Here is a 24,593-nt window from a genome sequence, read left to right on the forward strand (position 1 = left end):
AGCGCAGCAGGTCAGGCAGCATCGAGGGAACGGGAGAATCGACGTTTCGGGCATTAGCCCTTCTTCAGGAATGAGGAAAGTGGGGCCCTTCTTCAGGAATGAGGAAAGTGGGGCCCTTCTTCAGGAATGAGGAAAGTGGGGCCCTTCTTCAGGAATGAGGAAAGTGGGGCCCTTCTTCAGGAATGAGGAAAGTGGGGCCCTTCTTCAGGAATGAGGAAAGCTGGACCAACTTTCCTCATTCCTGAAGAAGGACTAATGCCCGAAACGTCGATTCTCCTGTTCCCTAGATGCTGCCTGACCTGCTGCGCTTTTCCAGCAACACATTTCCATCTCTGATCTCCAGCATCTGCAGACCTCACTTTCTCCTCATTGTCTATGGTTGTAGACTAAAGACCAGTTATCAATCAGCTTCACTTGCAAACAGCCCCTCACCTTCAGTTTGTCTGCACATTGCTGGAACCTTCGCTATTCAAACAGGTTTCATAAAAGGTATCAATATCCTTACTTTTAAAACATTCCCGCCCACCCTCTGACGACCCCTTCTCCCGCCTCCAACACACCCATCCACCTGGACACCCCGTGCTGGCCTCCTACCTGCCCTCATAAAAGGTATCAATATCCTTACTTTTAAAACATGCGGTCATATTGTAAATTCCTGCATTTCAAGACAGTTCTTTCTCATTTCAGTCAACAGTTTTAAAAACACAAGGTCTTTATGATTCTGTCTTCCTTCTCTATCTCCACAGCTGTACTCTTTAATAAGCATTTGTATCTCTCAGTATTTCTAATAGATGCTGTCTCCTTATTCTTTTGCTGAGATTGGGCAGGTATTCTAGCATTCTAGCATTAACAAAGTATGGATTCATTCATTTAACAAAAGATAGAAATGTAGCATAACCAACTTTTAAAAATGCGTTCATGGGTTATAAGTGTTACTGCTGCAGTTCAGTAGACTCTCAGTGCTATTAGGGAGGGAATTACAAGGTTTTCACTGTGACACTAAAGGAACAGCGATATATTTTGACATCAGGATGGTAAGCAGCTTGGGAGGGAAATGCAGGTGGTGATGTTCCATAGATCTGCTGCCTTCATTCTTTTAGATCGTAGAGGTCACGTATTTGAAGTTTGTTATTTAAGGAATTTAGGTGGATCTTTGCAATGCATTTTGTAGATCGTAACAACAGTGTGTACTAAGGTGATAGAAGGAGCAAATGTTTATGGATTTGATGCCAATCAGGACTGGCTGCTTTTCTCTGATGGTCATAGAGTCATAGAGATGTACAGCATGGAAACAGACCCTTCGGTCCAACCTGTCCATGCCGACCAGATATCCCAAACCAATCTAGTCCCACCTGTCAGCACTCGGCCAAAATCCCTCCAAACCCTTCCACCAGGTGACAAGCATCTTGAATGTTGTAGGAGCAGCACTCATCCACAACTCCTGACTTGTGTTTTATATATGGCTTTGAGGAATCAGGTGAGTTATTCACTGAAGGTTTCCCACATCTGATCTGTGCTTGTAACATTTATATGGCTAGTCTAGTTCAGTTTCTGCTCAATGGTAACCCCAGGATGTTGTTAATGGGGAGTTCAGTGATGGTAATGCCTTTAAATGTCATGGGGCAGTAGTTAGATTCTCTGGTGATAGTCATTGCCTGGCACTTGGGTGAAGTCGTTCAAGTTGCCACTTATCAAGCTCAGAAGTTATGCAGATCTTTCTGCATTTGAGTATCGACTGTTTCAGCAACTGAGTTGTTGTGAATTTTGCTTAACGTTGTGCAATCATCAGCAAATTGCCCGACTCTGATCATTGACACAGCTGAATAGGTTGAGCCAAGGATACTCTGTCCTGAGGAACTTGAGCTGAGGTAACTGCCCTTTATCAACCACAACCATTTTTGTGCCAGATATGACTCCCAAGCAGTAGAGAGTTTTATCTTGAGATCCATTGACTCTTGTTTTGCAAGGGCTTCTTGTCATATTCAATCAAATGTGGCCTTGATGTCAAAGGTAGTCACTCTCACCTCAGATGAATGGAATTTGGAATGTTCATAAATACAGGAATTAGTAATCGCAAAGTAAGTGCATTAAGCTCCACTTTTCCAACTGTACCAAACACAAATGAAAATAAACATTACCATTCTACCCTTAGGTAGAAACAATTTTAAAAGTGAAAATATTTGGTACTGAATCTGCGTAACTGTTTGTGCTGCTATATTTAAAGGGTGTATAAACATGAATGTTAGAAGAATCACTTGTGCTTAATCTTTTGATCATTAAAGGCAATTGACTTTTTTTAACATGTTGAAATTAATACCTTGTTTTTCTACAGCCACACTAATTCCATCCATCATCATTTGAACAATTTTGACTCATTGAGGATAATCTTAATTTTCAGTTGTTTAATATGTACCTGGGCCCTAAGTTTAATCTCCTAGCATTGGGAAAGGGAAACATATTTTACATTGAAGTCATTTACATTTCTCTTCCATCCCCATGATAATACTGCAAGTGAGCTCACTGTGAAAGAGATCACTTATCTTTGCTTCCTTTTCTTCTCTTTCTCCTCTTTCCCCCCCCCCCCCCCCATTGCTATTATATTCATTTTATTTAAACAAATGAGAAATTAGCACTACAGATGAAACTATTCAATAGGATGGAATATTCTACAGGAAGAAGAAAAGGATCATAATTTTGGCTCAATCATGCAATTTTCTACAATCCACAATTTTTAAATGCAGCTCCAGTGAAGAATCTGTTTAGATCCCTCTTTGCTGGTAAGAAGGAACTGACAGCTTCTACCAGTGGTGTCTTAGAGGTGTATGGTGTTGCTCCATTCTTCTTTTTCAGTAGATGCAGTAGCTTCATCCCAGTATGAAGCATTAGGCCGCAAAATGGATACTGAAGTGCGCAGGTAATTACCAGCAAAGGTATATTGATGTCTTCTTACACAACATGTTACTTTCCAACACTTTATTCTAACAGCTATCATGTTTTCATGCCTGTAAAAAAAAAAAATTCACAGTTAAACTATTTATAGAGATGTTCTTCTGGTTTGTTCAGTTAGTAAATTCACCATATTGATGATACAGTCCATTCGGATAGGTAGATTACATCTTTGTTTTAGATTGAATTACCTTTAAGTTATGATTCATTGAAGCAAATATGGGGATTGCTGGCAAGGCCTGTGTTTGTCAGTCTAGGACTTCCCTGGAGAAAGTGATGATGAATTCCCTTCTTGCGCCACATCAATCCTTGTGAACAACCACATTACTATTAGATACAGAGTTGCAGGATTTTGACCCAGTGATTATGAAGGAACACCAATATGGTTCCTAGTCAGGATGTTGTGAGACTTGGAGAGGAACTTGCATCTGGTGGTGTTCTCATGCACCTGCTGTCCTTATCCTTCTGGATGGTAGAAGTTGTAGTTTGGAAGGATCATTAATGAGTTACTGAGTCCATCTTTTGGTGCCACTGTGCATCAGTAGTGAAGAGAGCCAATGTTCAAGATTGTGGATGGGATGCCAATCAGACAGATTGCTATGTTCCAGAATGATGGCAAACTCGTAGAGCTATTGTTGCTGCACTCATCCAGGCAAGTGGAGAGTCTACTGTCACACTCTTAACTTGTGGCCCGTTAATGATGTTCGAACGCTTGCTGATTTTTCATTATTTTTATTTTATTTTATCATAAGGTCAGGACTGAAAATAAACTGCAGGTTGGTTCTTAATCAAAAGGTTTCCTCAGATGCTTCAACACTGGGTGGAGCAGTATGTTTAAACCGATACCATATATTGGCCATTAACCTGGGAATTGGTTCCAGCAAGTCCAAGAGAAGCCTGAGCTTCAGCATTTTGCAGATGTTGAATGGCAACTGGAATCTTGTTTGTGGGAAGAAAGTCAGTCTGATAGAGGCCGGAGTTTTGCACTGTATTTTCTGAAGGGGTTTGGCTGTTGCTGCAACTGCTGATTTGAATACTCACTGACCATTCTCCTGTTGTTTTCAGCTATTGGAAGTTCAAAACATAGAAACTGTGTTGTAACTATTACTGATTTGCTCTGAGTGAGATGAAAAGGTCCTGATTTTCTGAGTATGTCAATCATTCATGCCTGTGAATAATTCATCAGGTTTCTCCTATAACGCCCTGGTTACATTCCAGCAAAACCTGGCTTAATAGAAAATCGCTTAACAGAAATAATGGGGCCAATGGGAAAAGTGGGGTTGGGGCAGACCAGCAAAAAATATCACCTCACAATCGGGCAAAAATGACCCAAAAGTCTAATACCGAGTATACTACAGCCTGAATGAAGGTTGAAGTCACTTTTATTAACAAAACAAAAGTAAATTTAACACTAATGTAGAAAATATAAGAAAGCTGCTCCGTCGGCCGCTGACAACTGCACATGTGCAGAACGACATGAACGTCGGCGCATGCGCAGAATGAAGTGCATGAACTGATTCCTGCTGGAATTGAGCTATTTCCAACGGAGGTAAGCGTCCTCCAAAATAGAGTTCCCTACTTCTTCAGCAACGCTACAGCCAAATTGTGCTGCCGAAGCGTGCGTTATCCCAGAACTATCTGTACAGGTAGTTCTCCTATAACATTAGTTGCATTCCAGTGAAACCTTGCTCATAGAAAATCACATAATAGAAATAATGGGGCCGATGGGAAAAGTAGGGTACGGGGCAGACAGCAAAAAATATCACGATCACTCAAAAATGACCCAAAAGTCTAAAACACAAGTATAACACAGCCTGAATGAAGGTTGAAATCGTATTTATTAACGAAACTAAAGTAAATTTAACACAGTACATTTTTAAAATTAAGAAAGCTGCACAGTACCACTCGGAAAGCTGCTCTGACAGCAGCACATGCGCAGTATGGCAAGAAGACTGGCGCCAACATTGGGCATGCGCAGAGATTTTGCCACTGACATCACATACGCAGTACAAGTGCGCTAACCAATCCTACTGGAATCGTGTGATTGTAAACGGAGGTAAGCATTCTCGAAAGTACAGTTCCCTACTTCATCAGTGACAATATAGCCAAAGAACACTGCCGAAATGTGTGTTATCACAGAACTACCTATACCACTTGAATAATCTGGCCAGTTTTGTTACTTTCTTTTATATGTCCCTTAACTGTGTTTGCCTGTCTGTCTTTTGCTTGAATGAGGCTGAAAACAAAGGTTCTTGAGTTTTAAGGAAAACATCAATTTGATTAGTTTGTTTAATTTTGCATTGTAAAAGTTACTTTGTTTTTGGAAAATTGCTAAGTATTTTGTTTAAGCTACAAATCAGAGCCTAGATTTGATTATTCACGGAGTCTGTGACTATTTAAAAAGCCTGGTTAGGAACCATTGCGGTTAATATTGAGAGTTTTGGAGGTTTAGATTTTACTGTGCTGTGGTTACAGAAAAAGAAAGCTTGATTTGCTTCAGCTGTCTGTCTGTGTCATAACAACAGACAGGTATTGGGGAAACACGGAGAGTTGCTCACTACAGAATTCCTAGCCTCTGATCCACTCTTGCAGCCATGATATTTATTAGTTTGGTCCATTTCAGTTGCTGGCCAGTGGTTAAAATAGAATTTTGACAGTGGAGGATTTAGTAATTGTAAAACTTCTTTCTGGTGATGTGCACAGGCTGCTTCAGTATCTGAAGAGTCAGAAATGGTGCTGAACATTATGCAATCAACAGCAACCATCCTCACTTCTGACCTTTACAATGGAGTAAGGTCGTCAAAGCAGCTGAAGATGGTTTGGGCTTTGGCTCATACCCTGAGGAACTGAGGGCCCCTGTTGTGCACTGGTAGTGCCCCTGCCTCTGTCAGGAGGCCCAGGTTCAAGGAACAACCACACACGTGTACACGCAGCAGATAATCACTAAGTCTAATGGAATGTTGGTCTCATTTCAAGGGAGTTGGAGTATAAGAGTATGGAGGTCTTTCTGCAACTGAACAGTATGCGGGTGAGATCATAGCTGCAGTACAATGAGCAGTTTTGGTCCCCTTATTTAAGGAAAGACATCATTTTATTAGAGATAGTTCAGAGAACGTTTGTGAGGATGATCCCTAGTATGAAGGGATTGTCTTATGAGCATAGGTTAAATAGGTTGGGACTGTACTAACTGGAGTTTAGAAGAACGAGAGGTGATCTTGTTGAAATATATAGGATTCTAAACTGGCTTGACAGGGTAAATTATGGGAAGATGCTTCCCACCATAAGAGAATTTAGGACTGGGAGCATAGTCTCAGAATAAAGAAGTGCCAACTTAAGACTGTGATGAAATTTTCTCTGAGAGGGTTGTGTGTCTTCATATTTCTTTGCCATAGAGAACTGTAGGGGTAGAGTCCTTGTGTATCTTTAAGGCTGGGATAGATAAGTTCTTGATAAGTCAAGGAATAAAGGATTGTAGGGAAAATGCAGGAAAGTGAATATGCAGAATGTGAGATCAGCCATGATCCTGTCGAGGGTCCAAATGACCTACTCTTGATCCTATTTCCTATGTTCTTATGACCTCTTCCATCATTTTGCTAATAATCAAGAGTAGACTGATAGGGTGGTGATTGATCCATTTGGAGTTATCCAGCTTTTTGTGCACAGGATATACGTGAGCAAATTTTCATTGTCAGATAAATTTCAGTTTGTAACAGTACTGGGACAACGTGGCTAGGAACCCAGATAATTCTGTTGCACAAGTCTCCAGTACTATTCGTGCAATATTGTCAGGACCTATAGCCTTTGCAGAATCCATTGTCATTCGACTATTTCTTGATGCCATTTGAAGTGAATTGAATTGATTGAAAACTGGAATTTGTGTTTTTGAGGACCCACAGAGGACCCTCTGTTTGCACCTCCAGGAATCCAATCTAGTTCTAGTGTTCCCGATATTTTCTAATAAACCTGTTAAGATGTGCTATTACACACCTGTGGAGCAGGTGGATTTTGAACCAGGGCCTCTTAGTTCAGAGGAAGGTACAGTGTGCGAGGAAAACCCCCAGTGTTTGTGTTCTATGCTCTGAATGGGGAAGAAGGGACTGTCAACTCTAATCCTAGATTATCTACTTATAGTGACAAGGTTTGAAAATCAGTAGAATACCTAACTGACTCCTTTTGGCCTGAGGTTGCAGAAAACACCAGAATACTTTGTTCCCTCTCGCCTGTTCCCTTGCTTTCTACACTCTTTCTCTCCATGACTTTCTTGGTGGACTTAAAGTTACTGGATGTACTGTGATGTCCCACACTGCCTGGCTAAGCAATAACTTATTGATAACTGCTTGATGTTGTCCTCCTGTTTTCAATTGGAAGACATTTCAAAACCAATGAATGTTTTAATCCTAACTTTACCATGTCTCCCTTCCAAGCAAAAAAAAAGTCTTTGAACATAAAAAGTTCTCGCGTATTGCTAAATTAATTTAAATTTTAAACTTGTATTTTATTAAGACCAGTATGCTTGGTGATTGAAAATCAATCCTGTGTCGTTGAATTGCAGTGTGGATTTGCCTTTTTAAAAACTGTAGCAATAGTTTCACTGTAAATATCTATGTATAAATATTTGCTGTTTATGGTGTTGCTAACTAAATGGAACAGTGCAAATTTGAAGAAATCTTAGTACTGAAAAAGATTAATTTTAATCTGTTCTACACTAATTTTGAGGTGTATAAAGCCAAGGCAATAATGGCAAAAATCTTTGATACAGGATAGTCTGGTTGACCGTTCTTCACTTTTGACCATCAGGAGACATCTGGTGGATTGCTTGGCCATTGGAAGAGGAAAGAACAGAGGGGTTTATAGGAAAACAGCTGATGTAAACTTTAGTTACTACTTCTGGATAGATCTGCCCAAAGCTTGGAGTGTGGTTGGGGATAAGTTAGGATAGAGGAGAAGGGTTGTGCTCAGTGTCAGAGTAATCAGTGCTTTGATCCATCCAGCTTTTTGATGTGAGGTCAGAGTACCACACCTGTTTCAGTCATTTTTTTGTGATTTCCTCAATTTGTTGGTGTTCTGTGATCAAACGTATGCTATTTCGGAGTAAATTTCTAAGTTAAAATAGAGGTTTTATAAAGGGCAGTTTGCTTAATCCCAGCAGTATGTAAAGTGTGCTTGTTTGATTTTTTTTTGTACTTCCCAGACAGTTGTCTTCTGTTTAAATTTGCTCCCAAATCAAGATGACAAGTAGCCCTTTCTGTGGGTTGTTGATTCTCTTTTTCAGTAGTCACTGTTCCTTTGTTGTGACTCTAGACTGCCTACCAGATAGAACGAGCCTCAATCCTTTTCTTTTTCACATCTTATTTGGATAGGAGCAGGCCAAGTATTCATCCAGCCCTCCTCAAAGGTTGCTGTGAGCTGCACATATGAAGTGTAAAATGGGATCTTGATGGCTAAGGGAAAATAGTATTCAATTCATTAATAGAAACTAATGGAAACAAGATTCAGAATAAAACTTGGCTCCTGCATGTACGTTTTTAAAAAGCACGATTCTACAAATGGTGAAAAATCTGAAATAGAAACGGAATATCTATATATTTAGCAATGCCGGTAAATGTTTATGAAATATACCTAATTTAGAATTAAAACTGTAAGGATTTTTAGTTATGGTGTTAATATCATGAGAGAATAGTTAATGAAATGTTAGTTGCAATAATTGAATATTTTAAATTTCAAGATAACATGACATTTTCGATTTTTATGCAAGAACCAACTTCTTTCTAATAAATGTGCGTTGAGTAAACTGTATATCAGTACTTTTCTCCTAACTGTATTCTGCAGTTTTTTTTTAATGTTAAGTTGATTAACTACTAATCATACTTAATCTGGTGCAGCATGCACTGTTAAATATATATTACTGGTTCATATTGCAGTGCAATTTATATGCTGAACATGTTGGCAAGATAAAAATTTGCATAGTGAGTTTAGAGGGAGCAGGTGGTGTTTTGTCTTTCAACTATTTAATCCTCAGTACTCTGGCAGTAAGTGAAAGACTCATTCTGTTAATATGTCTCTCATGTTGCTCAGTTGTTAGTTGAAATTAAATTGGGGCTGGAGTTTTAGATTGGGGTCTTCTGCAGAGTATGCTTTGATAATAACATACAACATGGGATGAGTGGGCTTCAGAAATTACGTAACTAACAGTACTTTATTTCAGTACCTATTTATATAAGCAGATGCTTTTGCTTGATATATCTAACAAACTTTAGGTGCACATTTTTGTTTAAATTTGAAATAGCATATAATAAAATAATAGATTTTCCTACCAGGGAGATGAACTACAATGTTGCTGACCAAATGCTCACTTTTCAATAGGTCACAGCCTCGGATATGGGTTTGTGAATTATGTGGCTGCCAAAGATGCAGAACGAGCTATTAATACACTTAATGGTTTAAGGCTGCAATCAAAAACTATAAAGGTAAGATTCCTGCAACCATAACTTAGTGAATGTTTCATAGTATGTCAGTGTTTAATATTTTCTTACACTAGCTTCTCACCCCTCCCCCTGACCTCTCCAAAAAAGCATTGTTTATTTGTGCTGTTCAGTGTGTGTTTTGTCCTTTTCTGTAGCCCAGAAGCAAAGCTAGTAGTGGCAAGCTACTGCTGCCCTCACTGAGATCAGTATATTAGTCAAACATTGTACCTATGTTTGCTCAATTCTGTGCTGGATAATGTTCATTAACTGATTGGTCATGGTGCTCAAATATTTGGTTATCAATACGTTGCACAAAATATCACCACTGAGTCATAAAGTCAGAGAGATGTACAACATGGAAGTAGACCCTTTTAGTCCAAGTCAAAAATGTTGACTAGATATCCTAAATTAGTCTCGTCCCATTTGCCATCATTTGGCCCAGATCCCTCTAAACCATTCCTATTGTTGTACCCATCAGATGCCTTTTAAATGTTGTAATTGTACCTCCACTTCCTCTGGCACCTTATTCCATATGCGCATCACCCTTTGCGTGAAGACATTGCCTTTTAGGTCCCTTTTATATCTTTCCCCCCTCATCCTAAACTTAAACCCTAATAGTGTTGTATTCCTACCCTAAGAAAAAGACCTTAGCTATTCAGCCTTTCCATGCCCTTCATGATTTTATAACCTCTCTATTGTCACCCTGTTCTTGCCTCAGTCGAAGCATAACACTCAGACAGTATAGTTGTACCTCCTTCATCTTTATTCTGGGCCCTGAAAGGATAGAGAACGATCACCCATGTGCACAGAGACATGAATTCTCAGTCTCTCGAATAGCAGTTTCTTAATGAAATATTGTCACTAACTGGGAAGAGCATCTAGAAAAGGCAGCAAACATATTGATTCGGTGACCATTGCAATCAGCGAGTACCAACGGTAATGATTAAGCCATCTGGCATTAAGCATTGAATATCTGGCTTCACATAATGAATGCTTTTCACCTTGTTAACTGACTTTACATACTAAATGCTTCTTCATCTTGTTAAATGGCTTTACATAATGAATGCTTTTTCCACCTTGTTAACCCACTACCTTGCCTCCAGCATCTCATTGTTCACTGCAATTCTTATCTGATCTGAGTCATGCTCGTTGAATCTTTTGTTTCACAAAACATTAAAACTTAACTAAACTGATCTGCTCATATCCTATACACATTTTGAACCTCTCAGCTTCCAACGCTGCAAAGAAAAATAGCTGCAGCCTCTCCCTATAGCTAATACCCTCCAACACTAGCAAAATCCTTGCAAGTCTTTTCTGAACCCTTTGAAGATTCACAACATCCTTACTATTAGGAGAGAGAGCTGTATTGCACTCTGTATTCCTAAAGTGGCCTAACAATATCCAGTACAGCCGCAACATGACATCCCAACTCCGATACTCAATGCATTGATCAATAAAGGGAATCATACAAAATGCCTTGTTTACTACCCTGTGAGCCCACCTTCAAGGAACTACGAACCTGCGCCCCTTGGTCTCTTTGTTTGGCAATATGCCCACGGTCCTACCATTAAGTGTCCTGGGTTGAGTTGCCTTATCATAGTGCAACATGTCACGTTTTATCTAAATTACACTCTGTCTGCAGCTCTCCGGCCCATCTGATCAAGATCCCAATGTATTCTTCACTATTTACTACACCTCCAATTTTGCTGTTGTCTGCAAATTTACTAACCATTCCTCCTATGTTCACATCCAAATCATTTATATACATAAAAAGCAGTGGAGCCAGCACCAATTCTTGCAACACACAATTTGCCTGAAAAGCAACCCTCTACTACCACTCTGTCTCCTCCTTTATGCCACAAGATTAAATCTCGTGGCAATAATAGTTTATAAATTGAAGCTTTTAGTGAGTATTGAAGCCTTGAGATCCAGCAAAGAGACTGTCTCCAGTAATGCATTTGAGCTTATGACTGAAGGTGAGGTCTTTCTTTGAAATTGGAGGAAAAACTAAAAACGGCACTGTGGTTCAGTGGTTAGCACTGTTGCCTCACAACTTCATGAAACAGAGTTCAATTCCACCTTCAGGTGACTATCTGTGTGGGGTTTGCACATTGTCCCATTACTGCGTGGGTTTCCTCTAGGTGTTCTGGTTTCTTCCCACAGTCCAAAGATGTGCAGGTTAGTCAGATTGGCCGTCAGAAATTCAGGGTTCTGGGATTGGTCGAGGATTGGTTCTGGGCAGGATGCTCTTTCAAGGGTCGGTGTTGATTTGATGCGCTGAATAGCCTGTTTTACACTGTAGGGATTCAATGATTCTAAATGCTGTCATTACTGATTTTATATTTGTACACTTTGTCGGCCATCCTGTCATCTGCAGATTCAACATTTGAACCCCAATATCAAATTTAAGGAGTAAAGTGACCGTATACTGTGTACATTCAAAACAACTAATTATAACTGAAGTTATCCACGGATATGTGTTTCAAAAGGAAATACTCTGATTAGTATGTTAATATTGTCAATTAAATTAATAAATTAAGTTTCTGGTTTGTCAGTGTTTTCATTGGGACCTCATGATGTACCAAGAAACAAATGTCCTTTCTCACTATGCCTTCAAGTTATTTCCAACATTTTCCATTATAACTTAATATTTTGCAGTTGAAACTGGGTTGTTCAGATACAGTCTAATTTTAGGTTAAAATCTGTCCTTCACACTTCAAATCGACATCCAATATCATATTTTAGAAAAGTGCTTGCAACAATTAACCTGAAATTATTTTAAAGAGTGATGTTATTTGAAAGGTTTCGTATGCTCGGCCGAGCTCGGACAGCATTAAGGATGCAAACCTGTATGTAAGTGGTCTGCCAAAGACGATGACTCAAAAGGATTTGGAGCAACTTTTTGGACGTTATGGTCGAATCATCACGTCTCGTGTTCTTGTTGACCAAGTCACAGGTGGGGAGCATTTTTGTTTTATTAATTATCAATATTGTTGAGGCATGGGCAGGGTGGATAGAAAGCAGCTGTTCCCCTTTGTTGAGGGATGAATAACAATGGGATATGATTTTAACATGAAAGGCAGGAAGCTTAGAGGGAATTAAAGGAAACTATAAGTTTACCCAGAGGGTGGTGAGAATCTGGAATGCACTGCCTGGGAGGATAGTTGAGGCAGGAAACCTCACAACCTCTTAAAAAGCATTTGGATGAGCACTTGAAATATCATAACATTCAAGGGTATGGGCCACATGTTAGAAAGTGGGACTAGTGTAGATTTAGAATAGCTTTGGTCTGTGCAGACTCAGTGATCTAAAGGGCCTCTTCTGTGCTCCAATTCTATATGTAAGTATTTCTAGAAATTACATTTGTAATTCTAAGGCTTTAATATCAACAGAAAAGTGGACCTCAACTAATCTAGTCTAATGTACATCTTTTTAAAAACTTGCTTAATTTTGTGTTTAAAATCTCAGGGAACATGCACCCCTGCCTATTTTCCTTCCCTTATCTCTCTCGTCCAGGAGTGGTTCAACTGGTTCCACAGTTTCTTCCAAGTGCAGGTCCATTTCCTTCATGTTTAATATAATTTCTAGTGTTAAACATTCAAACGTTATTCAGTAGTGTCAACCTCTCGGTCATCTATAAATACTCTGAGTTACATATTTGAAAACCTTATTTTTATTCTCTTTGCTATTTATTTCCCATCCCGTGCTGGAGATAACTATGACTACGTATCTGAGGGTAGCATTAAAGAATGTAACTTAAACGATATTGGAACAAATCAACAGGCTACATTTTAACTATCGGTCTCAAATGGATTGGGAGCACACAATACTATTTTTTTCAGTTCTCTTCTCAGTAGGAAAGTAGTTTAGTAATTCTCATGTGTTTTCAGGTATGTCCAGGGGAGTGGCTTTTATTCGCTTTGACAGGAAATCTGAAGCAGATGAAGCTATCAACAACCTGAATGGGCACAAACCACCTGGTGCTGTCGAACCTATTACAGTAAAACTTGCAGCCAATCCCAATCAGAAAACAAATGCATCCTTGTTGGCACAGCTGTACCATTCACCAGCAAGGCGCTTTCCAGGACCATTGCACCATCAGGCACAGAGATTCAGGTGTGTTCTGTCGCCCATATGTGCTAATTCTGAATTACTCTTATGCATTGATGGGACGAAGGCAGGAAGTAACATGAAGGACTGCTTGACCTATTATGGATTTCAACCATCTTTACTTCAAGGTTGCTTCATATGGTGATTCATTTAGTGCCAGAAAAATAACTTTAATCCTCCTGGACTTCTGGGCAGAGGCACTGTTTTGCCATTCTTTCCCTGTTTGAATGAATCATGGACTCTTTGGAATGTAATACCAAACTTTAGAACTGGTATATTGGCTAGTCACTAATTAACCTTTGTTGAAACAACATAAATTTGGACACTGAATAACTTAAATAATTTACTAAATTTCTGTTCATATTATCAATGAATTTGTCATTAGCTCATTGCTCATTTTAAAAATGAATGCTGGAAACAGAATGGGCATGATCAGAAAGGGATGGGTGTCCAAATGTTTGAGGGAGTAGGCTAGATCCATTCTTCACAACTATTAAATGATGTACAAACAATTAAAACCATTCTGTCCGTTCTGATATAGGTGGAATCATCATTCAACACATGGCATCACCCAGTATATATTATGGTCTTTGGAGTTTTGAACCCACACCTTGTCTATATTTCCTCTCCATTTTCCCCTTTATTTTTCTCATTTTTACCTGTTTGGTTTGCTTGTCTCGGCTGCCATGGGGAAAAGGTGAGGTGACAACATCATTTCTATCACATCTGAGACTCAAAGAAAGTGCTGTATCTAAGAGAAGATGACAGACCGAAAATAGCTTTTGTGCAGTGTTGAGGAATTATTGGATCACAATCCTTGGACTCACTGGCTTTCTAACATTGCATAATGCTAAATAAATTTTCCAAATGCCAATAACATTCCTCCTCACTACTAGCTGTATCTGAGGAAGGACTTTGAGAGCAAAGGATTTGCTTACAGAACTGGCATAAAGATTTAAACTCCCAGGGAGGAATTAAAAATATCAAGCAGACACTTGTAATAGAATGATGTATTTTGCTTTATCCCTTATGTGGGGACATTCGTCAAATAATTACAATGCTTCATTTCTGACTGGATGGGATTGACAAATTCCTTGTGGCAAACCTCATCTATTGAATGGCAGGTTTTGAACTACTATGGTAGGAGTGATCCTTGCTAAACAGGCTTAATATTGGCAAGATTCTGGATTAGTGGTGCTGGAAGAGCACAGCAGTTCAGGCAGCATCCAAGGAAGGATGCCTGCCTTGAAGAAGTTTTCCTCCTCTCTCTACAGATTTCGAAGCTCCTTGGATGCTGCCTGAACTGCTGTGCTCTTCCAGCACCACTAATTCAGAATCTGGTTTCCAGCATCTGCAGTCATTGTTTTTACCTCGTTAATATTGGCAAGGTCTATGTGCAGTGTACCTCTCAAGGTGAGGCCTCTGCCGTTGTGTATGTTTGAATGGACATAAAAGACAGTGCACCTTATTGAAAGTATCCCCTTTACAGACTAAGTTGTAGACTTTAAACCCTACACATGAAATTATATTGCTTAGCTTTAGGGATTTGCGCTCGCTAAATAAAATCGGGTGGGTGAAAATAGTTGTTGAGAAATGTGTACTTAGTAATCTGCAGCAATGCTGCAAGACTGATAGTTCAAGACTACACTGATAAGTGACAAAAGGAAATTTGGTGATCTAGCCACCTTCCTATAATGTATTCCAAAGTTTATGCAGTTTTTTGATTTGCATATGACATCTGAAAATGTTTTCTTTGTAGATATGTTTGACAAGACAATTGTCAGCCCTTTTTTTTTTGCATCAAATCTACCTAGTTACAATGGGTTTGTTCAGGTGTTATCTTTGTAAAGAAATCTCTCACGATTAGTATTAGGCACGTTTACCAATATTTTGTGATTTCAGTTTTTAGCTGGTATTCAGTAGAAGTTTGAATGCTTTTATGTTTGGTGATTCACTAGTTTTCATTCCAGGAAAGCCAAGTTTATAAATCAGGCCTTTGTGTTTGCATTAATAAAGCAGCTCCTTTGTCCCAAAAGGTCTTTTATACATAAACAAAATAGACTGAAAACTATTCTTGGTTATCTAATACAAAAGGATTTAGTGTTGTTTGGTATTGTTTGGCTATGTTTTTAAAAACCCTCAATAGAGTTGTGTTGGAACACAGTGTAGGATTTGCAATACCATAAAATGCTTTTAAATGAAGGATTTGTGCTGTGGGTGACCTGTTAATTCCTGTGTTTGTCTAGCTGGACCAACACTGCTTAAATCAAAGCTTAATGCTAGTAGTCTTCCCAATTCCCTGTATTGAAATTTTTATTACCCTTTTTGTTTTTAGCAAGCCAGGGTATGCAAATTCTTTTACTAATTTTCATTTGTTTTGTCCCTTTTTGAAGCTTTTGACTTAAAAGTTAATTTTTTTTTGTTTGTTTGTTAGGTTTTCGCCGATGAGTGTTGACAATATGAGTAGTTTGTCAGGTGTGAACGTTGGTGGTCACAATCCATCTGGCTGGTGCATCTTCATCTACAACCTGGGCCAAGACGCAGATGAGGGAATCCTGTGGCAGATGTTTGGCCCATTCGGAGCCGTGACTAATGTCAAAGTTATACGTGATTTCAACACCAACAAATGCAAAGGGTTTGGCTTTGTAACCATGACAAACTATGAAGAGGCTGCCATGGCCATTGCTAGCCTGAATGGCTATCGCCTCGGAGACAAAATTCTCCAGGTCTCCTTTAAAACCAGCAAGTCACACAAGGTGTAATTTAAAACTTGTGCTCATTTGTAAGCATTTGATTAGAAATACACTGCTGAAAGGTAAATAAGTCCACTAGTGTAAAGCAACTCTTATTGTTGTGACAGAAGTGTTTTGTCTACCATTCTAGAAGAATAAGTGAAAAGGATTTTTTTATATTAGTAATCTGGGATGCAACTAATATGAAATGTTCAAATGTTTGATACATTTCCTTCCATATTCCCCTCCTTTCTTCCTGAGCACCCAAAAAAAGGAGGGTAAAATGCTGAACTATATTGTAGTTCTATGGATTTAAAATAATATCGCTTTAAGTTGCAATATTCATCCCATTATCAGTTGACTAATAACCAGCTCTTGGTTGATTCCTGCTTGCATTGGAAAAGCAATTTCATAAATGCGCTACTTGCTAGCATAGGTTTAATGCATTAATACTTTTTGAATTAAAATGCTGATTGTCCCTGTAAGATTAATATGTTGCATATTAAGTTCATCCAGACCTCAGAGCCATAGCTGTAATAAGTTTTCTGTAGATAAGTAAAAATGGCACCTTCTGTCCCTTTCTTATCATGACATGTGGCGGTAGATGCAAAGCAGTTCAATTTTAATTCCTGTCATGAGTAGACCAGTGAATCATATTAATGAGATTTAGATTGTCAGTACAAAAATTGAGCAGGTTTACTAGAACATTTGCCAAATCTTTGGGTGAAAGGAACGTTTTGGTTGGAAAGTGTAGCATAGAATTAGCTGTAATATTATCTTGGAGGTTTAAACCTTTGAACATTTGTAAGTTTGTTGCACCCCACTTAGTGAACTCCATTTCTTTTTTAAAAAAAAAAGTTTTTTTTTGTTTTTTGCATAATTGACATGCTAAGTTGGGATAATGCGTCAGAATAGAAAGTACTTAAATGTTTTTCTCATACAGGTTAGCTGTCAACACAAAGCTTTGTTAAAATAGATTTAAAGAAGACTAATCTAAACGTTTTTACAACTGCCTTTGAAATTAGTTAATGTTCTGTTATATAATTTCTTTTCATTTTGTTTCCTTTGTTTTGTTTGACTATTGATTTTACTTTTGCATTTATGATCATTAAATTTGTTTTGTTTTGCTCCAATTTTGTTTAGTTTTTGTTATTTTTCTGTTTTAAAATTAATTTGCTGTTTAGCGCTTCAAAATTTTGTTTTACAATTAAGGGTAGGGATTGAGGGGCCAGTGTGCAGACAGGCACCTGATCTTTAGGTACCCTACCAAAGAGTTTTACACCTTTTGCTGAAGTGGGCTTCACAGAGCATCTATTTTTATAAACAAACTTTTTACAGGTGTGCTAGCAGGGGATTTTGAGTGGAAAGTTTTGTATGCCAACTGATGAGCTTTTAAATAAATTAACCAGACTTGAACCTTCGGTAGACAGTTAGCTGTAGCTGACTTTTAAATCTTTGTCAGAATTTAATGCAGACACAAATCCACTGGTCCTGTTTGAATGAAGACAGGTTGCAAAAAGGAATGTGAAGTTGTATTGCATATGTTTAGCACATAGTTGCGAATAATGGTTGGAGAAACTAAGCTACTTCAACCCATGGTAATTGCGCAGTCAAACATAGTTTCAAATGTGTATAGCAAAGGGAGCAGACACCAATTATATCATTGTTTTAGACTTGTTTACCTTTGTGCCATATGCACTGACATGTTGAACACCAAAATATGATTTTGAATATTTTTGGAACATTTCAGTAAGTGAACAGTCAAGGCAAGTGAATGTTAGTCAACCTCCTTTTCAGTTCCCAAATTCCCAGTACTCAAAACACCTGGAGGAAGAACTTTGAGAAAAACATACTTGTTTTATAAAAAAACGAACACATTTTAATTTTTTAAAAGGTGTGGGAAAGCTAATTGCAGTTTTTTGGAGTTGAGCGTAGTTGCCAAATTTAGTCGAGACTGATCTAAGGTTTGCATTTCTTAGATGAAGTCCTTTTTCTTCTAACTTTGTCCAACTCATTAAGTTTCCAGTGCTAGATCTCATTTAGTCTTACTTCAGAAAAGAAAAAAAAGGGAATATTTCCTTAAATGCCAATTACATGACAGTAGAAAATAGAAGTTTTCCACACAATAAGTTATATTTGAGATATAATTTATACCTGAAACAATTAGGATTAGTCTGCTAGAGGAGGATAAAAACAGTTGGAATAAGTGTGAGAGAGTGAGTAGATTTTTTAATGACAATCTGACTTCTTAAATTTTTTTCAGAGATAATTGTTCATTTATAAACTAATTTCCTTATTCCACTACCTAAATTCCTTCTGTTATGCAACCACTCAGAACTTGTATGTAAGGAAACTCTGTTATGAAAAGATAATCTGGTTGATGGCATGTGTATTTGGTTGAGATTTTCTGGTAAAATCAGGTTTAGTGTGTATGAAAATTGATTTTTGCTCAGACTTTGTAGTACTCCGCAATATACCTCTTTGCCACAAATACATGTGACAAAAGTTGTTTTGGTATTTTGGGTGACTGAATGGAGAAAACTTGTGATATCTGAATTTTTTAAGCCCATTTCTAGGCCAATTTGTCTGTAGTAATGAGACAGTAATTCTACACATAACTGAAAGATCAACAAAACTAATTTTGTGACTTGAAGACTGATAGTAGTATATTTTTCAAACTAAAGAGTAACATGCAGTTACTGCTTTGGTGCACACCATGACCATTGCTTTTCGATCCCCCATCTACACTTCAGAATACTGTACAACTGGATTCAAGTTGTGCTGGTCTTAATCCATAATTTGTTCTTGCTGTCCACATATTTACAGCACAACATCTAGTTGATACAAATTGAATTCTGTCTAATATCATGTCAGCTTGCACAATGTGTATAATACCAACTCTGCACTTTTTCCAAAATACAAACTGAAAACTCATTATAGTGAACAAATATCAGACAGTGCTGCAGTTAGTTGCATACACCGTCTTTTTTTGTGCCCACAATTTCTTTTTTCTGGTGGGAAATTGGGAAAACTTAATCCAAAAGGACACTAAATTATTTTCTTAATTTTAAGCAAAAAGCCAATTAATTTGATGAACCAGATTTGCATCTCCTTATAGCGATTCACAACAGATTAGTTGCCTTAATTTAAAAAATTTACAAATCAAGAGTATAATTTCGTTTGCACATCCCATTAATTCCTGAATTGCAGGGATATTAGTGTCAGTACTTCTAATTTCTTACTATCCTAATTGATTATTCTGCAATTCCAAATAATTGTTTATAATGGTACTTCTTTATTCTGTGATAGATATTTAAGTGTAGTTGTAAAGGATTTCTGTTCAGTTTAGAATGTTTTCGATATTTTTAATTTTAAAATACCATCCATCAGTGCTTGAGTTCTTAACAATTCCTGTGAAGGCTGGACAGCTATGCAGATGAGATTAGTTTATCAACAAAATGGTTGCATTTAATACCTTGTTCTTCTCCCTTCCCTTCCCCATCTCCCATTTATACATCTTTTACCTAAACTAAGATTTTCAGTGCTTTTCTTCAGCTTAATTACTCAGTGCTTCAAAACAAATTCCTAACCATATATTTATTTGTCTTTTTATTATTCTAACCATCCGACCCCTGCTGTCATTTGCTATCACAGTACCAGTACCATCGAACAATTTAGCATAATTCCAGTATGAATTTTACTTTCAACTGCAAAACTTAGGCCAGGAGGGTTGATGGGTTGTTGTTTTTAGTGTCATTGTCAGAAGAAGAGTGGTGTCTGAAATATTTTGGACTATTTTTAAAAAGGAAATTTAAATGGTTCCTTTCTTTCTTCATTGGTTCTCACCGAATTGTTTTGTCCTTTTATTCATTCCTAAATAGAGCTGTAAATATATTTTGAAGCGACCTGATTTTTCCAGTCAGTTTTTGCAGTCATTCAATGGCCGTTGCAACGGCTGAAGCCCCACTATTTATTTTCCCCTGCAAGTTCTACTTTGGCATGAATAATTTATGTTCTCACACTTGAGCTAGGCTTTTAAAATGTTAATAAAAGATTGATTAGGGACACCTGAATTATACCACTTGGAGTACGAGATTTGCATAGTGCTAACCAGGCTGTTTGATGGAAACTCTGGCAATCTAGTTTTGAAGTTAAAAATCACAACACCAGGTTATAGTCCAACAGGTTTATTTGAAAGTACAAGCTTTCAGAGCATTACTCCTTTGTCAGGTAGCTAGTTTCCTAGTTTCAAACCACTGGATCTCTTATGATTCTTGCTTAGTTTGTAATGGGATATAAAAGAACTGTACCAGAGCTGAGGAATTTTGGATTATGCAATCAGATGCATTTTCCAGGACTTCAGTTTTTCCGAATTAGGCTGATTACTGCAAATGCCTGTGCCTCCTTCGATTTTCCATCCCTTAGCAGAATTTGCCGCTTATCACCTCAAAAACAGAATGTTGTTTGTCATGTTGCTATTGCTTATGTTTTTCAAAAATGTATTTAAAAACTATTTGTGGACTTCTGTGACATAAGTCAATTTTTCTTTAGGAAAGGACAAGCTCTGCAAATCTCAATTTCTAATTGACATGGAAATAGCACGATTTTCTTTTTAGTTCACTGCAGGCTTAAGGTTATGGAAGTAAGCCTGTTTCCACTGTCATTATTTTAATTGGGGAAAGAAGCAAGTCAAGTAGAAAATTTTATCTGGCATGTAGCAATTTTGATATTATCTATTGCAATTTAAACATCATGGACAAAATCTTTCAAGTTTAATTGCATCTGCAGTGCATCCAATGTGGGATCATTTTCTACCTTCCGTATTTTATTCAGGGCTTAGACTAGCTTATGTTGTTTACTTTTAGCAAGTTTAGGAAGTATAATTATGAAACTCCTTTATGTTTTAGGAAGAGACCATGAAGAGCTCAGTGAGTTTATCTAGTGAGTAGCAAAGACAAAAAAGTAAGGATGGCCACTGATTTTAATTCTGATCTGTGGTCTGAGCTAGCTGGTCTGAGCCAAATGGTTGCATTGCAGTTAGCTTCAGTGTTCTTGGTTTTGGGGAAATTAGTCACTGTAGCCATTTACGATCCCAATGCAAAAGTCCCTGCTGGAAGTGATGCTGAAAGAAGTTAGAATGTTTTTGGCTCCAATGATCTCTCTTCTGAATTTTACTTTCCCTTTTACCCTACAATTGAAGTTGTTATAAATACTCCATAAGCAAGCTACAGGAGGACAAAAAGCATCACAACAGCAAGGTTTCATCTTCAGGGCAGAAGAAACAGAAAACTCTCAAAAAAGGGGTTGTTTCTGACCCAGTAGCTTTTTTTTTAGAGCAATTATATGTTGCTCAGTGCTAACCACTGTAAAGTAATGTGAATTATCTTTATTACTCCTGAGGAATTTAACCAGTCATTTGGGAACTTACATTCTTTAGCATTTTGAGTAAAGGAAGTTATATTAAGAGTAAGCTTATTTTACAATAAATGTTACTTTTTAGAATTCTTGCTCCATCTTAACTAGTGAATATATTTATTCCATGAAGTTTGACATAATTTGAGTGAAAACATACAAGGAAGAGCATTCGCGTTTATTTCCACTACTCATAAGAAATATGTGTTGTTGGTTTTCACCTCCCTATATAGGTGTCCATTAAACACTTGCAAAGGTGACCTTTCTAATAGTCTGTGGTCATTGTCCCACTCAGCACTGAACAAACTTTACTTACCAAGAGTTGCTATTCTAAGGCGGTTGTATAAAAACAAAAGTCATGATAATTGAAAGGCTATTAATTTGGGGACTTGGAAAAGGGGGACAGAAAGAGATTGTTTGAACAAAGCCATTTTCCCCGATCCTAAGATGAAATACTTAGATATGAGTCTGTCTGTATTCTTTGCAAGATTTTTGAAAAGAACAAGGCCAGAACATGTTAGACTCTGCATTCCAAACTAAGCAGGTACAATGGAGACAGGACCAGTGGATATCAAAAGTATACATTAGCTGAAATGGAAGCAGTGCTAGCAGAGTTGTGTAATATGAAAAAATAACCTCCAAAAAGAGAACAGTAAAGACTTCATGTGTCATTTTAAATAACATTAAGAATGGAAATGGGACCAAGGATTAGTTATTAGCACCATCTTAAGAAACAACATGGCAAGTCAGAGATGTGCTAAGAGGTGAAGTATGCAGTTTCCTAATCAACTTATAAGATTGGTTGCAGCGCTGGGCCTTTCATTTATTTTGGTTGCATCATTTTATTTAATTTTGTACTTTAAGTATTACTGTGACTAAAAGTTAAATATATTCACCTGTAGTGTCATCTGCAGAATACTTTCAGATTTGATGTTACACCTGGGTTCTGTTACCTGAAATATGCTTGTTTGGGTATTAATGGAAATCTCTGCTTAATGTTGTGGTAAACTGTAGTAGACTTCATGCACTTGAAGCCAATACTGAGAGTCACAGAAATGCTGAAATTTTTAATTCAAGGCCTTTTTATTGCTGTGTGTAGTTTGTCTATGCACAACTACTTGAATTCAGATTTAAGGTACAAAGTATGAATGCCACACCAATCTATCTTTATATGTTACTTGTATTTCCAACAAGTATGAAATGCTTTATAATAGTTGCAGTAGGTGCCCAATTTAGTTTGATTTAATTTTGAACTGCATTTAGCATGAAGGACCACATAAATATGAAACTTTTTTTATATATAGAGGAAATGAATAGCACTTTAAAAGAGTAGCTCTATAACAAATTTGAATATCTGTATGCCCCTTGAACTGTTGTCCAACCATGTGAAATGATGGCTCGGCAAAGCTGATTTGTAATTACATTCTCTCAAACCTTTAAATTCCTGAAACGTATGGCAGTTATTTCAATTAGGAATGTATTTTTTTACGGTCTGATTATTGTTCTGCTTTACTACTGTTTTTATCAAATTGTTGACACTGAAGAATTATGGAGACACAGTGTAATGTAACTAATTGGATAAGAGGGTATTTTAGGATTTGTTGGAGAGGTGCATTTTTTTTCAACTTAAGCACCAGAATTCAGAAAGTGAAACTTGTCAAAATATAAATTTTAGTTAACTGCCAAACTTCTGTAAAAATGTATATGATAGTCCACTGATTTAGTTTTTGAGTTGTACTATTATTTGTAGTTTTAGATTGAAACTATGCTTATAAGCAACTAACATAGTTTTCCTGTAAAAGCAGAAGATTGAGTGCTCTAATTTTTTTAATGAAAGGTATGATGGAGATAACTGAACAATACATTGACATTGTAAAAGTAAACATCGAGTCCTTTTTTTAAGTTTCTCCTTGAATTCTGAATGTATTGGTCTAGTTTAAATTAACCACACTAATTTTGTGCTTTGCCTTAAACAGTACATAGTGTGTGGGACTATATCACAAGTTCTGATGCATATACTGGCATGTGCAATAGGGCAAGGAAGCATATGGGAGTTGAATTGTTCTGTTAATAGGCTGATTCAGATACATGTACAGTTGAGACAGTTTTTAATTTGGCTGTAAGTATTTTAGACCCAATGGATGCAAATGTCAATTTGCATTGTTTTTCAAGTTTTCCCTATACTTGAGCCATGTTACAAACTAGCCTGAACGACACTCATATAAATAAGGCTAAAGTAAGAAAGGATTACTTTGAATCTTCTTAACACTTTGAAATGGAACAAATGTTCACACTGAAATTTCCTGTTCCTTGGTAAAGTTTGGAAAAAAAAGCTGAGATGGACAGTATAAGCAGCTTAGGACATTGCATAACAAATTGCCCTAATGTACGTAACATGAGACATGACATGACATGACAGCCACTACAAGTTAAAGTACCTTCCATTTAATAATGATGCTAACTTGAATATTCAGCACCACACGTACTGAAAAATGGAGTGATTTAGGTGAAACTCCAAGAAACATGGAGAATCTAATATTCCAAGGATTGGAAAATATGGTTCAGTGCGGAGATTAAAGATTGTCTGGAATAACAGAGAAATCAGTCATCAGTTTTGAGATCTAGCCACAATGAAGGGATGGGTGTAATGAATTTAAAAGTTGTATGTTGCTTTTTTTTTTGAAGAGTTAAGTATTGCATGGCAGCTAGTAGGAATTATTTTTCATTAATGCAGTACAAGATATAGTTCTTGGCAAGGTAGATGTGCCTGGGCTTAATGTGTACTGACAGTTGGTGGATGTAAATGTTTATATACTGTTGCTTTATTTTAGTTTGCTACAAAGCCAGAAGGCTATTTAAGTTATTAAACATTTTTGTACTTAATTTATTTTCTCACCAACATTAAATTATGTTTGATTCTGTTTTAAAA

General features: G+C 37.4%; 1 protein-coding gene across 2 annotated transcripts in view; it reads left to right on the top strand.

The window, feature by feature from the left end:
- The window catches only part of LOC122565188 (ELAV-like protein 1), a 44,137-nt gene extending 19,544 nt beyond the window's left edge, over positions 1-24,593 (top strand). For both annotated transcript variants that reach the window (XM_043720905.1, XM_043720906.1), the window contains exons 3-6: positions 9,310-9,413; positions 12,213-12,366; positions 13,301-13,526; positions 15,955-24,593. In XM_043720905.1, coding sequence (XP_043576840.1) covers positions 9,310-9,413; positions 12,213-12,366; positions 13,301-13,526; positions 15,955-16,282 — 812 coding nt within the window. In that variant the 3' untranslated portion in view covers positions 16,283-24,593. The remainder of the gene's footprint in view (positions 1-9,309; positions 9,414-12,212; positions 12,367-13,300; positions 13,527-15,954) is intronic.

This window comes from Chiloscyllium plagiosum, chromosome 31, assembly GCF_004010195.1.
Source record: "Chiloscyllium plagiosum isolate BGI_BamShark_2017 chromosome 31, ASM401019v2, whole genome shotgun sequence".
In the NCBI taxonomy this organism is placed as follows: Eukaryota; Metazoa; Chordata; class Chondrichthyes; order Orectolobiformes; family Hemiscylliidae; genus Chiloscyllium; species Chiloscyllium plagiosum.